Source organism: Bufo bufo, chromosome 11 (genome assembly GCF_905171765.1).
Source record: "Bufo bufo chromosome 11, aBufBuf1.1, whole genome shotgun sequence".
NCBI classification, from domain to species: domain Eukaryota; kingdom Metazoa; phylum Chordata; class Amphibia; order Anura; family Bufonidae; genus Bufo; species Bufo bufo.
Window position 1 is genome coordinate 27969100 of NC_053399.1, and position 15432 is coordinate 27984531.

Below are 15432 nucleotides of genomic sequence, written 5' to 3' on the forward strand. Positions count from 1 at the left end.
AGGGGTATCCCAATTGTATCACGTTATTTTGCGTTCCCAGAATAGGAGATGGCTATCATCAGTAGAGTGCGACCACCACTGATCACGAGAACAGGGGCCCCGTTTCCCATAGGACATCATCTCTACGGGACTGCCAGAAATAGCAGAGCGCTTGTCCTCAACTGTCCCTGGCAGTCCCATAGAGATGAATGATACTGCAGCTCCATTCATTTCAGGGGTGCGAGTGAGATTTGGGGGTCCTGTTCTTGCTAAGGGTGACAGACTGGTGGAGGGTCCAACTGCTAAGTCGTCAGCTAGCCGCTGGATAGGGGATAACCTGATTAGACCCAGAATACACCTCTGTTACTAAACTGATATTGTCATCATGGCTTATGATAAAATAAATCAATTTTAAGTGCAATTATTTGGACTATTTCTTTATTTCATACTAGGTCAGCAACCTCCGGCACTCCAGCTGCTGTGAAACTACAACTCCCAGAATGCTCGGCTGTTCTTGTAACTCCCATAGAAGTGAACGGAGCACTCTGGGAGTTGTAGTTTTAGAAGAGACGGATGGAGTGCTAAAGTCAGCAACATTGATATGATGCTAGACAGACGCCTCTGGAGGTTTCCTGGCAAGGGGGAAAAATGGAACTAAACCCCTAATTTCATACAATCTCTTGGGTTCTCCATAGTTCTAGATCTTCACCCTAGCTGGACATTCAGCGACTCCACAACATTTTGGTTCAAGGGTTTTATTATTCTTACATATAAATCGGGTAAAGTCAACTACAAATGTATAAAACAGAATCAGAACCGGCTCCGTTCAATGATGTATTACCTCTCCTTGGAGCTCGGCCATCATGTGGGCACCTTGGTACTGACTTCAGTGTTAAGGGCAGATCAGAAGTTCATTATCTAGAAGAGAGCGCTCATTACTAGACCTGGCTGCTTGGAAGTCGTACGCTCAGGGCGTTCACTTTTGCAGTATTAGTCTTAAGCCCATCCTATTGAATACATATTTAGGATGTCCACCGGAAAAGAAGGCACAAATGGTATATAGAGACAGTGAGTTAGATGTTGCGTCGTGGAGGCGTCGCAGATCAAAGGCTCCAGACATGACAGAAGTTCTTCTCTCTGGTCATATCCTCCACTTTGCTTTGTTCGTGAAGGGCCGACCACACATCTGTCCGCGTTCTGTGGTTTTCCTGAGCCCTGTACAATAATAGCACCAGACGTCTTGTAGGAACGAGCTCAGACAATTGTGCAGGAGTTGCGACACTTCCCGCAGCCTTTCTTCTTCTTCTTTGGGTGGAACACGGTGAGGATCGCTTCATCAAACACATTCTTCAGGCCTTTTTGAGTCAGGGCTGAACACTCCAAATAGCATTGTGCTCCGATCTGGGGTACACAAAGATGCACAAAATCAACCCATGATGTCACCGTCAACCATGGTTTCTCACTATTATGTCCTACTAATCCAGCCTTAGGTCCAAGCAATCTCCAGCTGCTATAACACGCCAGTATAGATGCTACTATGATTAATTCTGTCTTATGTTAAATCTAGGGAGCCTCCGCTGTCAGCCCTGCAAGGTAAATGTTGTTGGGGGGGTTGTCCAAAACATGGCCGCTTCTTCCAGAAAGGGCACCACACATGTCCATGGGTCATACCTTGGATTACAACTCTCATCTCTCTTGTCGTGAATAGGGCTGAGCTGTAATACCACACACAACCCATGGTGGACAGGCGCAGTGCAGTTTTTGGAAGAAAGCAGCCATTTTTTTCATATAATGGACAGTTCCTTTAAGGGTAACCAAGCACATATTGTTGAAAGTAGTTTTGAGAAATGGAGTTTTCAGAGATTTCAACTGATGACTTGTCTTAAGACCCTAGTAGGTTTGGAAGAACTGAGAGTCAAGGCCCCTTCATTGCATATTTTAGTATCGCGCCATACAGGCAGGTGTGGTTATGCCTGATCATCCCATAGGTCAAAGCCACATGTGTCTACATGGCGCTGTGCCAGAACATACATCGACTGGTATTGGACCCCGCCAGTGACCCACTAAGGATCTTAGATCATTTAGGTCCCTTTAAGAGAAAGCAGGTCTAAAGGCCATTTTAGGGCGGGGGGGGGGGGGGGGGGGGTTCACAATGGCCCAGATTTCCTAATCCTGTAGATGGTGTAAGCTTAGATGGTCTGACTAGACCTGCACCAGATTTATCACATGGGCTCAGGCCGGATGAGAAATCTGGTGTAGGGACAGATACTTTCTCTGACTCTACACCAACTATTGGTTGGCTTACTTTCAGACAGATCTGTACACCAGAATTGTGGTGCAATTTTTGGCCACCACTCCTTGTCGAGTGCGTCAGAAAAGTGCAGAAACCTTAGATTCTCCAAATGGCACCATTTCTTTAGACTGCTTTTGGCGTATGTGCATTGGTAAATCTTGGCTTTAGGTTTTTGCTGGTGATTATCTGCTTTTTAGTGGCATCTTTTGCGATAAAAAAAAATTACAGCTAAAAGCCTACTGGAAATATAAAAACGCAGAACACACTTTTTTATATGGTTACTAGCGTTCTTGTTAATTAGGCAGTGTTTTTTTTGGGGCTCTCTGGCTTTTTAAAAAGGCACGCGTTTTTTGCATCTTTCACAATTTTTTTTTTTTTGTGGTAAATAAAACACAAATTTGTGCGTGCGTTTACATCAGCAATCACCTTCACTGTAATGGGATGAGCGGACACTCATCCCCATACAGATTCAGAAACAATGATTTTTGATGTCTGCTTAAAAATTTTAAATTCAGATGTGTATATGCTGTGGAATCCGTGGCAGAAACCCCCGACCCTCCTATTTCTGCCACAGATTTGAAATCTGTGGCTGTACGAACGGCAGATGCCCAGCGTGGGATCTGCCCCCGAATCTTCATGAAATGTAAGCCGTGTGAACTGATCTTTGGGACATCCGTACGTTGCTGCAATCTGCGGTCCCATACACTGCTCGGAGGAAGGAGCACAGGCCACACAGTCCTATAACTACCGCTTACCATTTTGGCGAGTTTCATCCCTTGCTCGTAAGTAATTGGTTTTTCTTTCATGTGAAGAAGTCGAGCCAACGTTTTAGGGTCGTCTCGCAAATCAATCTGAGAATTAAAGGTAAGAGGAATCAAATGAAGAACGTTTTTCCTTTTACCAATTTCTTACTTTCATTATGGATATTACATAAAGTAATTATAGCCTTTTAGCGAATTTATGCATCAGATTAGGAAATACGTCATCAGTAATTCCCTCATATGTCCCTATTCTAATATCCGGAAGACAGACGATTTTGAATGCTGCCCAACTTCAACCAGAATCGCCCCTAATGGGGGGCGGATGGTGCATGTGCGGACGCCCTCTATTCATTTCTATGGGAGTGCCCAAAATAATTAAGTGGCACACTCGGCTATTTTCAGGAGTCCCATAGAAATGAATGGGAAGGGTAACTCTGGCCGCCGCTCCATTCACTTCTATGGAGCTGATGGAAATAGCCGAGCCAGTGCTCGGCTATTCTCGGCAAAACCATAGGAATGAATGGAGGCCGGCCGCGCCGCGTGTTTTACTCTCCTTCCTCTGCAGGAATAACATTAGTTTTGCCTTGTGTGTTCCTTTTAGCTTTGGGGGTTTTACGGTCTATTATTAGAAAAACCGGACCGCTTTCTTCCAAAATGAGCGCCACACCTGTCCACAGGTGGTATTGCAGCTGAGACCAGTTTCACTTCAAAGGAGCTGAGCTGCAATACCAGACAACCCATAGACAGGTAGGACGCTGTTTTTGGAAAAAAAATCTGCCATGTTTTTCTCATCTAGTCCAACCCCTTTTAAGATCTGGTAATAGATATCGATAGATGTTCACAATGTGAGAGAGAGCTTATATTAGACAAGGCGATGAGATGACCATTTACCTGTGTACCTATTAGGACATAGGGTACGTGTGGCATACAAGCCCTGAGTTCCGACACCCATTCCTCCTGGACGTTATGGTAGGAGGCTGGATTGACCACTGAGAAGCAAATCAGGAACACGTCTGTGTTGGGGTAGGAGAGAGGCCTGAGCTGGTCATAGTCTTCCTGTAGAGAAGCAAGCAGATTGAGAAATGTCATTTATTCACCTAGCCAGTGTCTACAATTATCTCTGTTACCAGTCTCCATAGGTTAGTTGTGTTCAACTGCTCAGAAAATGGAGATAATGGCTCAATAGAATTTCAGTTTGCAGCAAAGAAAAAATTCAATATCTTGTTTAACCACTAGGTGGCAGCAAATACATAGCCATGTAGTACTAGATCATAAATGATCTGGGAAGCTCAGCTGTCACGGCTTGGTGGTAGTTTGCCATGACACTTTCACCGCGCAGGATGGTTTGGCAACGTGTTTGTTTTGCATGCGTGTGCACTTTCCCTTTAAGACTGTTTCCCTTCCCATTTCTGGTGTGTATGGGGTTAAGGTGTGTGCAAGGTGGAGCTGGGTAGTGGCCTCTTGAGTTGTGAGCCTGAGGTCAGATTGTCTTCAGTGTCTTGAGGAGCTGGTGCTATTCCATCTGCCCAGTCCTTGAAGGCCACCTCACCTCATGGGACATCGATGTCATCTGATGTCACCCCTTTGTGTCTGTTTCAGTTACCCTACCTCACTTGTTGTATGTTTGGTGTGGGTTTATGTTTGGGGGCTTGTTGTTATGTCTTGTTTGGTCTTTCATGTCTGGCCTGTTTGGTGTTTCAGGTCAGCATGGATGCCAGACATATCCTTTGTATGTCCTATACCTCCGGAAAGGGGGTCCCTGGAGTTCCCCGGAGGGAGAACTACAAGCAGCGCAGCATGGTGGTCCAGGTTGTTTCTACTAGATTCTGTGTTTGCTGTTCGTGCTGGGTCCTTGTTTGGGCCTATGCGCATTACCAGGATCCTGTGGTAGCAGCGTGGACGGCTCGAGTTCCTGGTTGCAGTCGTGGCAGGTAGCTGTCCGTGTTGGTCCTGTTGGCAGTGGTGTTTTCTGCCTCAGGACACTTACCTGTCGTGTCGTCCGCTGATGGCTGCTTTCATCCCCTTTGTTGCTAGGCCTGTTGGAGACTCCGGTTCCTCAGTGTCGTGGAGGAATCTGTAGTCCCCACCTTCTGATGCCATATTGCAGGGACCGATAGGGTCAGTAGGGCCCAGGTTCGAGAGTATGAGCCCCCCCTACCATTGAGGGCGGCTCATATAGTCAGGGATAGGATTTAGGGATGCTTAGTTTGTTTTCAGCTCCCTTTACCCTGTTTTCAGGCCTAGCTGCTACCCTATAAGCCCCACATTGTACGGTTTCACCCACTCCCCACCGTGACATCAGCGCTGCCGCAGGGGAATGTAATACTAGTGCTAATATCAGTCCTTATAATTGTGGCCTAGAAGTATTCCATCATCCAGCATGTTGTGGTTAATCTGCCCCATTTTCTGTTGCGATCACCGATATCAACATGTTATATAAATGAGAACAGATGCCGATGGAGTGTTCTTTAGTGCAGCAATTTATATCTATTATAGGTACTATTGTGATAAAATACCCCAACCACTGGTGTAACGCACAGCAGTTGTGGACAGCTACTCTCATCTTGCGGACTCTGTCCTTCCCCGTATTGTAAGTGGCCGTGTCACAATGTGCAGGCAGTGGGATCCTTGGCGCCAGGGTGTCAGTATAATTAGTCTCAGGAAGGAGGACGTGGCGGTGTAATCCAGCCCGAATCAGTTACAGCAATAACCTTCTAACTCCACAGGACACTGTAAAAATGCAGTCTTTGCGTTACAGTGTGCACGGAGCAGGTTGTCCGACTATAGGGAGCGGCCAAGGGCTAGAGCAGACGCCAGCTGTTGTAAAACTACAACTCCCAGGATGCTCCGTTCACTTCTATGGAAGTCTGCATGCTGGGAGATGTAGTGCTGGTGGTTGCCAACGCCTCTTCTAGAGGCTGGATTATTATTCCAGGATAGCAGATAATATTTGTAGCACATTCAGAACCTGACGATCACACAGAGATAAGCAGCATCAACGATGCTGCTTATCTCCGACTGCAGGAAAACTGCTTCCTTCACAGAATGTCAACCATTGACAGACCTGCGGCCCTCCAGCTGTTACAAAACTACAATTCCCAGCATGCCTGGACATCCTACAGCTATAAGGGCATGCCGGGAGTTGTAGTTTTGCATCAGCTGGAGGGCCGCAGGTTGAGCATCCCTGCCCTACACCATGGGTCAAGCAGCTGTTACCAAACTACAATTCCCAGCATGCACACTTGCTCAGCTTGCCTTGAAGCAACCATAGAAGTGAATGGAGCATGCTAAGAGTTGTAGTTTAACAGATGGTGTGCCAGAGGTTCCCGGGCCCCGACACCAGGGATCAGCAACCTCCGCCACTCCAGCTGTTCGGAAACTACATCTCCAAGAATCCTCCTTTCACTTCACAAGAACGACCAAGTAAGTGTACATGCTGGGGGTTGTAGTTTGAAAGCAGCTGGAGTGTCAGCCTTGGATTTCTACCATGAAAAAACTGGTTGTTTGTTCCCAATGCCTTTATCTCTATTAGGCCTCATGCACACGACCGTTGTTCGGGTCCGCATCCGAGCCGCAGTTTTTGCGGCTCGGGTGCGGACCCATTCACTTCAATGGGGCCGCAAAAAATGCGGACAGCACTCCGTTCCGTGGCCCCGCAAAAAAAAATATAGGATGTCCTATTCTTGTCCGTTTTGCGGACAAGAATAGGCATTTCTACAATGGGCCGCCCGTTCCGCAAATTGCGGAAGGCACATGGGCGGCTTCCGTTTTTTGTGGATCTGCGGACCGCAAAAAACGGAACGGTCGTGTGCATGAGGCCTTATACTGTGACCCGTATAGAGTCATGTGGCTGCACAGCCTCAGAACTCCATCATGTACTTTTCATCTACAGTATGGGGTACATCACAAACTCAGCTCTGCTACTCCCATATCTATCCTCCTGCATTCATTTTTTTTTTTCGTATGTTCGTGGTGATTTAGCAAATATATTGTATATCATTTCTTTAGGCTATGTTCACACAGAGGACGTTTGGAGAGGAATTTGCGCCAAAACCCATTGATTTCAAGGGGGAATCCACCGCACGACGGACAAATAAAGGGTCTTGTCCATCCGTGTGGAATCTGCGTCCAGAATTTCCATTGCAAATGGCAAATCCTCACCAAAAGCTGCGTAAAAATTCCTCATCACGTTTCAACCCTCTGTGTGAACATACCCTTAGGAGCATTTGCAATATTCTATTTGGGAACTGCCATTTTTGCAATATTTTGGTAAATTTACCAAAAAATGGAGCCTACGTTTTAAAGTAGTTTTTTTTTTTTTTTTTTCTTCCGGAAATTCAATATTGAAGACTTTATACCCAGGATAGGTCATCAATATTTGACAGGTGGGGGTCTAACTTCTGTAACCCCATCCAATCCGCCGTCAGAAGACAGGAGGAATGGCAGCCCCCCCTCCTCTTGTCAATCATTTGTATACAGAGGAATAACAGAGGAACAGCTCTAAGAAAACAGGGTCCAGACTGGTTCTAGGATGTGGAATCCGAGTGTTTAGCAGCCTGACGTTTTCCCTTGTGGCTGTATAGCGGCACACTGGTATTGAGCGACGTGACATATTGTCTTACAATACTTTAGGTGTCAGAAATGGAAATGCAGTAATTAAACGCGATGGGACTCCGGTACGGATTATTATTATAACTCTGACAGCTCTTTACGCCTTTTACAGAAGAATTTTATTTTTATTTTTTTATATATATTTTTTTCCCTGCTTAATTGACAGTTGTGAAATGAAATATAAAAGCGGCAGCAAATACCTGTCCTGCAGTGTCGTAGAGCCCCAGGAGATACTGCTTCCCTCCGACCGCCACCGTCACTGAAAAACAATACAAGAACAGCCGTCAGCATGGAGGCTTGGAATCTTCTGCTAGTCTCCATGGTTAGAAATGAAGCGACAGAGATCAGGTTTCATCGGAGGCCGCACTTAAAACAGATGGTCCTAGCCAGTGTGCGGGGTGAGAGCGACATGTTCCTCGCTGCCGGCCTCTGATTAGCCGTTTAACACCCTCCAGAGACGACGCCACCACCGCTCATTTGTATCGTACAGAAAGAGCGTTCATTAGTCAGAGGAAAGGCACAGATAAGACGTCCGGGTCCTAATGAGGACAGGGGTTCGGAGCTCTGGATGTGTAGTAACGGCAGTGATATTCTATAACCACACGCTATCGGGGACATATACAAAATAGAGAGCATCTGCCCTATAGAGATGTAGATATGCAGTATATATATATATATTTAGATATTATACAGGAGAATGGATCAGTATCCTGAGGTCTCCACAGAGTCAATGAAAAAAATCTGTCTGCTTCCAGCCACCACTAGGGGGAGATAACTACATAATGAGTTGTAACAGGTCAGCCAGTTTCATAGGTACATGTGCACTTGGCAGCTGAAGACATCTGTGTTGGTCCCATGTTCATATGTGTCCGCATTGCTGAGAAATGATGTTTTATTATATGCAAATGAGCCTCTAGGAGCAACGGGGGCGTTACCATTACACCTAGAGGCTCTGCTCTCTCTGTAACTGCCACACCCTCTGCACATTCATTGACAGGACCAGGTAGTGTAAATGTGATTATGCCCGGTCCTGTCAATTAAAGTGCAGAAAAAGCGGAGCCTCAAGGTGTAATGGTAACGCCCCCGTTGCTCCTAGAGGCTCATTTGCATATATTAAAACATGATTTTTCTCAGTAATGCGGGCTCATATGAACATGGGACCAACACAGATACCTTCAGCTGCCAAGCGCACATGCAACAGGTCAGCCAGTGTCATAGGTACAAATCTGCTGACAGGGTCCATTCACACATCCACAAAATGGGTCCGCATCCGTTTGGCAATTTTGCGGAACAGGTGCGGACTTATTCATTTTCAATGGGGCCAGAATGTGCTGTCCACATCCGCAACTTCCGTTCCACAAAATATAGAACATGTCCTATTCTTGTCCGCAATTGCGGACAAGAAAAGGCATTTTCTATGAGAGTGCCGGCGATGTGCGGTCCGCAAAATGTGGAATGCACATTGTCAGTGTTTTGCGGATTCGCAAAACCCATACAGACATGTGAATGGACCCTTAAAGGGGTTTTCTGGGAGTACAATATCAGATCGGTAGGGGTTTGACTCCCACCACCTCCGCCAACCAGCTGTTTCAGGAGGCCGCAGCGCTGTGTCCTGTATAGTGGTTGTGCTTGGTATTGCAGCTCCATTGACTTGAATGGGACCAAGCAAGGTCATGTGACAGATCAACATGATGTCACTGGCCGAGGAGGAGGACAACTAAATGCTCCCTGGAGCCTCCTTGAGGCAGGGTGCCAGGAATTTAACCCCTACTGGACAGATATCCTGAGGAGAGGTCATCACTATTCCTACTCCCAGAAAAACCCATTAAGGATCTATAGTCTGATTGTGCGCTTGAAGAAATGAATATTTAGGTTTCAGAAAACCCCTTTAAACAGCTCCCCCTGGTGGAAAATGCAGGAAGCCTACTTCCCAACTTTTAGTACGGTCAGAGGGACACTTGGTCTAGGGCTACATGGCGACACTGGTGGCATCACGTGTCGCGGCCGGGATCGCTGAGTAGCGGTGATCCCATAGAAATGAATGGGATTGACGCGACCGTCGCAAGAAATCCAGGTTGCCGAGTAGCTCTAGCCGTAAGGTTCAATGTGTCAAAGTCAGTTTTTTCTGTATATTTATACACTTTACTAGTTTTCAAAAATTATCTGAATATAGAAATTTCTAAAATCCAAATTGCATCAAATAATCTACAAGGCTAAAGCCAAATACACGGAGAGGAACCAAAAACACTTATTTGATCAATATTGTAAATGTAACAAAGAGGGAAATCTAAAGGGGTTTTCCTATCTCAGACAATGGGGGCATATCACTAGGATATGCCCAAATTGTCTGATAGGTTCGGAGGGCGCAGCCGCCGTCCATTCATTTCTATGCGGCTGTCGAAAATAGCAGAGCAATGGCTCGGATATTTCCACCGCTCTGGTGGCCGACTCCGGGAAACCCAGGGTCCTCCTGCCACCACTTTCCCCGCTCCGTTCTCGGTGTGGGACCCGCACCTATCAGACAATGGAGGCATATCCTAGCCATATGCCCCCATTGTCTGAGATGGGAAGATCCCTTTAAGCAGAAAAGCGGGACAGAGGGACACATGGGAGGTCTGCAGGGAGCTAGAATTGTGTAGGTTAGTAAGAAGCATGGCCTGTAGTAGTAACTCCTATCCAGGGGCTGCACGGCCCTCAGTAATCTAGAAGAATGCACAAGTGACTATATAAATGATGCAGATAGGGGGCGCTCACCCGCTGCTATTGGAGAACAGAACCGCAAGAAAATAAATCCTGGGAAGAACATGGCCGTGTATAAACCTTAGGGTTCATCCAGTTGCACAGATTCAATACATTATTAAAAGACCGGTTTGTAGATTTGGTTCCGATTTGCGCGTTCGGTTTTTCCCGGATTCGCACACATTGCGGTCAGATGTTCTCCGTTCCTCACAGCGATTCTCTACAAACCAGCGGCGTTGCCAACTTTTATCGAGCACCTTAAATAACTGTCAGATACGTTTTTTTTATGGCTGTGAAGAATGAGAGGACATCTCCGGTGAAATGTACGCTATAAAAGGACAGTGTTTGTAGGCGCTTACGGCACGAGGCGTTTCCTGGCGGAGAGGACGCTCCCCGCATCTAATGAAAGGATTGGGAAAAAGCATAAAACATGTCATTCTAGGCCTGAAAGGGGCTGTCCCATCACAACACAAAGAAACTCACCAAAAATATAGGATTATTATAGTGCCTGAAAAGCCCTGTGTTCTTACTCCTCCTATTCCTATATTTTATTTATCCTCCACGTTTTCTGCGATTAATACAGCCAGAACCGATTAACGTACGCGTGCCAGTATTCACTACTATTTTATAAGCTGTGTTCTACGATATAGAAACACTTGGTGTCAGTATACACTGCACCTCTAGTACTATATTCAAATAACACACACAAAACGCATTATTAGGCCTCCTGCACACGACTGCATCCGTTTTTGTGGTCCACAAATCACGCATTCACAAAACATAGACACCGACCGCGTGCATTCTGCATTTTGCTGATCGGTACGTTCCATCCTGCCTACTGTTAGAACATGTCCTATTCCTGTTCTTGTTGCAGACGAGAATGGGCATTTCTTTCTTTTTTTGCTGGCCTGCGGAACGAAAATACGGACTTGGACTTGAAAATGAATGGGTTCGCTTCCAATGCATAAAAAATGCTGAAGTGGACGAAACAAGACATGTCGTAGTTTTGTTCCGGCCTCCTCTCGGCATGTTTGCTGTGCTGCCACCGGAACTCCGGCACGCCCCCTATTATAGTCAGTGAGGCCGGAGCGGACCGCCGGCGGCAGCACGGATCTGCCAGAGAACGCTGCCGCTAACAGGTTACTCAGGGTGAAATGTCCACAATGTGAAACAATGGCAACTATTTATTTTTCTATATTTGCAACACAGAAAAATGTATATAAATTACAAAACAGCATTAAAAAAAATGCAACTTATCTCACATAAAACTAGGCTTTATACCGCCATAAAAAAAACTAAAACATTATGGCTGCTTAAACATGTAGAGGAAAAAACTGAAAAATTCTTTAAGAGGTTAAATAGGCTGCATGAGATCAGAACAATACGACTGCTTTCTTCCAGAAACAGCGCCCCTCCAGTTCGTGGGTCATGTCTGGTATTGCAGATCAGATTCATTAATTAAAGTAGATGGAGGAACAGGTAAATAATCTTTCCTTTACAGGTCTGGGAGGGGGGGGGGGTGCCAATTCATGCACAACCCCTTTAAGGCTCTGTACAACTCAGAGGTTGTACTGGGCCTTCGAGGGGTTCTCCCCACAGGATAAAGAATAAGGAGGACATTTATGAAGACCTGCGATTTAGACACCAGTCTTCGTCCCTCCTGTGCTGGCGGTCCATCCTGCGCCGGCCTTCACATAGCTTAGGCGGACTTTACACTTGTCTAAAATGATAAATGAGACCCGCCCACACCCCCTTTTTTTTTTAGACCCGGTCTGAGTGGCAAAAAAAAAAAGTTGCAAATAACCTTTGTGCCACAATCTGCGACTGATCTACGCCAAAAAGTGGCGTATATCTGTTCATAAAGGGCCCCCTAAGTGTCTAATTGCTAGGCCACAGACCACTGGGAACCCCAGCAATCCCCAGGATGGAGGTCCCTGATCTCCCATGTGACTGGAGCGGTCGTGTGCATCTATGGAATGGATGGAGAGGACGCTCATCTTCATCTCATGCACTACCGCGCCATTAAAGGGCTTGTCCAGGATTAGAAAAACATGGCTGCTTTCTTCTTCAAAAAAAAATAAAAAAAAATAAATGGCGCCACCCCTGTCCATGGGTTGTGTGTAGTATCGCAGCTCAGGCCCTGTTCACTTCAGTGGAGATGAGCTGCAATGCCAGATGGGGGTGGTGGTGTCTGATAGAAAGCAGACGTGTTTTTCTAATCCTGGACACCCCCCTTATACTTGGGGAATCGGGGTCTCCATGGTCCTGACCACTCAGAGTCCCCAGCGATCGGACACTTATCCCCTATCCTGTGGCGGCATGCTGGATCCCTTAGCGTTTCTGTTGAGGAGTATCTTCCAAATACCCTACAACAGTATTCTCCGACCTTGCCAGGGCATGCTGGGAGTTGTGGTTGGCGAGCACAGCTCTTCGGTATACTGCGCTTTCCCATCATTGTGAACATCTGATATAAATCCAGTAAATGAAATCGCCGTGAATCCCGGGCGTGGCGGGGCTCCTGTTAAACATTGGAATCTGGGTGTATCACTAACACTACAGATATTTTTTGTATTTTTAGTCGGGCTTAAATACACATATAAGAAGCTGGAGTCCTGACAGCTGCATATTTAACCTGCAGGGGGCGCAAACAGTTAAAAGCTGGAGAAGGTAGGCTGAAAAAAAACAAAAAACATGGAAATAACCATCTGGATGATGAGAGTCACCAGTCTGGACTGTAGCAATGGATATAAAACCTTCTCCTAGCACAACTCCCAATATCCTCAAACATCAAGTAGCCGCATCTTCTGGAGCTTGGGCTGATTTTTTTTTTGGAAGAAAGCAGCCATGTTTTTCTAATCCTGGACAATCCCTTTAACTGACCCGATTCTAATTCCTATATCCTGACATACATTTGGATGACCACTAGAGGGAGCTTGCTGCATACTGTTATACACTAATCTTGCAGTGAGCTCCCTCTAGTGGTGACTGCAGGCTGCTGGGATGTTCTCTGTTATGATGTATGTCTATGTAATGGATTTGGGGCTGTGTTATAGCAAAACAGAGACATGACTGATAACTTAATAAGCACAGAATTTTGGACTAAAAAGTATATGATAAAAAGGTAGAGATTTATTTTAATGCAAGTTATCCTTTTCATTCTTAATGTAACCGGTGAAATAAAACACTCTATATAAAATGTTGCCCAACTCTGCAAATACATGACATTACTAATCTTCTTATCATGAATGATGACCTGCACTCTAGTCCCAGAAATCCTTATGGTTTTGAGGTCTGGGATTCTAGTGAGTTACATTCTGGGAGTGGAATCGTTACTTTGATGTAGCAAATACTAACTTCAGTCCCTGCATCAGGGAACGCGTCTGACAACAAGCTTGCTGACCGTTTCCAATGACAGCCAGCAGAATTGCGAATGCAGCTCTGGACTACAACTTATTATATTTGTTAAGATTTTACTTGTAGTTGTATTTTTTCAATGAGCCCCCCCCCCATTCCCAGGATATGAAGGTCCCCCTTAGTTGGTGCTCTATATGATAATTTACTGTGATTTGAGTGGAGTCTTCCCTGCTTGGTCTCGGGAGATATGGGTAGAGGGATTTCGTGAGACTTCATTGCTGGCACAGCTAAACGGGACATCAGATGGAAATGTCACAAGAGAGAAGATGAAGTGGACAGGAGAGGAGGCAGATGCTGCAGCACAACATCCAGGTAGTTCCCCTGAGATATCACTCAGCCACCGCCAGTCTGACGCTGTCCACAATGAACGAAAAAAAATACGGACTACACCCTAGGACAGTGATGGCTAACCTTGGCACTCCAGCTGTGGTAAAACCACGACTCCCAGCATGCTCTATTTATTTCTATAGAGTTCTGAGAGCAACCAAGCAAGGGGGCATCTTGGGAGTTGTAGTTTTACCACAGCTGGAGTGCCAAGGTTAGCCATCACTGCCCTATGAGAATAGCCGTGATTGCCACCCCATGGCAAACCACAGTCAAGGCGCCACAACTTAATGGGGGGGGGGGGGGGGGGGAATTCAACTGGCCATCAGGAATAAGACTAATTACATTTGATAAACTGATGACATGACCTCTTTAAAGAAGCACTCCCACAAATTTTTTTATTCCCTGACCTGTTATAAAGGAACATGATGTAAACCATAGTGAAGATTATCTTCTTACCAGTGACTTATAACCTCCCTTCTGATCCTCAGCTGTGTCAGGTGACCAACACTCTGGTCTCCAACTGACACAGGGGCGGGAAGTCAGTTACTTCTTTATTCATTCCCATGAGACTGACATTGAGGCTCCCATAGGAAGTCACAGAGAGACTGTCTCTCCAAATAACACAGCTTCTTATTTGTGGACAGGAAGACAGAGTGTTGGTCACATGACACAGCTGAGGATCAGAAGGGAGGTTATAACTCACACCTACAGTTACTTGTAAGGAAATTACCTTCACTACAGTTTACATCATGTAGCTTTCTAAGGCTAAATGCACACAATCAGGATTGCGTGTGGAAAATCCGCACTGTAGGTCATGTATATTTTATTCTATGAGAATTGGAAATTCTAAGTGCACACGATGCTGATTTTTTTTCGGCGCGGATTTTAAAATCTGCAGCATGTCAATTTATTTTATTTTTCCTGACCGGATTTTCTTCATTCACTTAGGAAAATCCGCACCAAATCCGCATGCAAATGTGCAGCAATTGATGCGGATTGACCGCACAGATTTGCCTGCGAACACCTGCGGATTTCGGTGCGGATGCTCCGCACATGAATCCTGAACGTGCATGTACCCTAATAGGGCACAGAAAATATTTTGTGGGAGTGCTTCTTTAAAATGGGGTCATATAGTAAAACAAAAAACAAAACGCAGATTTCGTTATACAATTTCTGATTCAACCGCCCCCTCAGGACAACAAGCTCCTGTTGGGCGAAAGGTCCTCTTGTAGTGGGCTTTATTCTGGGCAATCGCGGGTGACATTTATGGGGGCACTGCGGTATGTGAAGGGGAGACATCTGCAATAC

General features: G+C 45.8%; 1 protein-coding gene across 1 annotated transcript in view; it reads right to left on the minus strand.

The window, feature by feature from the left end:
* Nucleotides 1-724: 724 nt before the first annotated feature.
* RHOJ (ras homolog family member J) overlaps nt 725-15432 on the minus strand; it is a 50394-nt gene continuing 35686 nt past the window's right edge. Inside the window, exons 2-5 of the mRNA XM_040412076.1 lie at nt 7845-7903; nt 3925-4089; nt 3028-3123; nt 725-1380 (exon numbers count right to left, since the gene is read on the minus strand). Of these exons, the coding sequence (XP_040268010.1) occupies nt 1234-1380; nt 3028-3123; nt 3925-4089; nt 7845-7903 (467 nt within the window). The 3' untranslated portion in view covers nt 725-1233. The remainder of the gene's footprint in view (nt 1381-3027; nt 3124-3924; nt 4090-7844; nt 7904-15432) is intronic.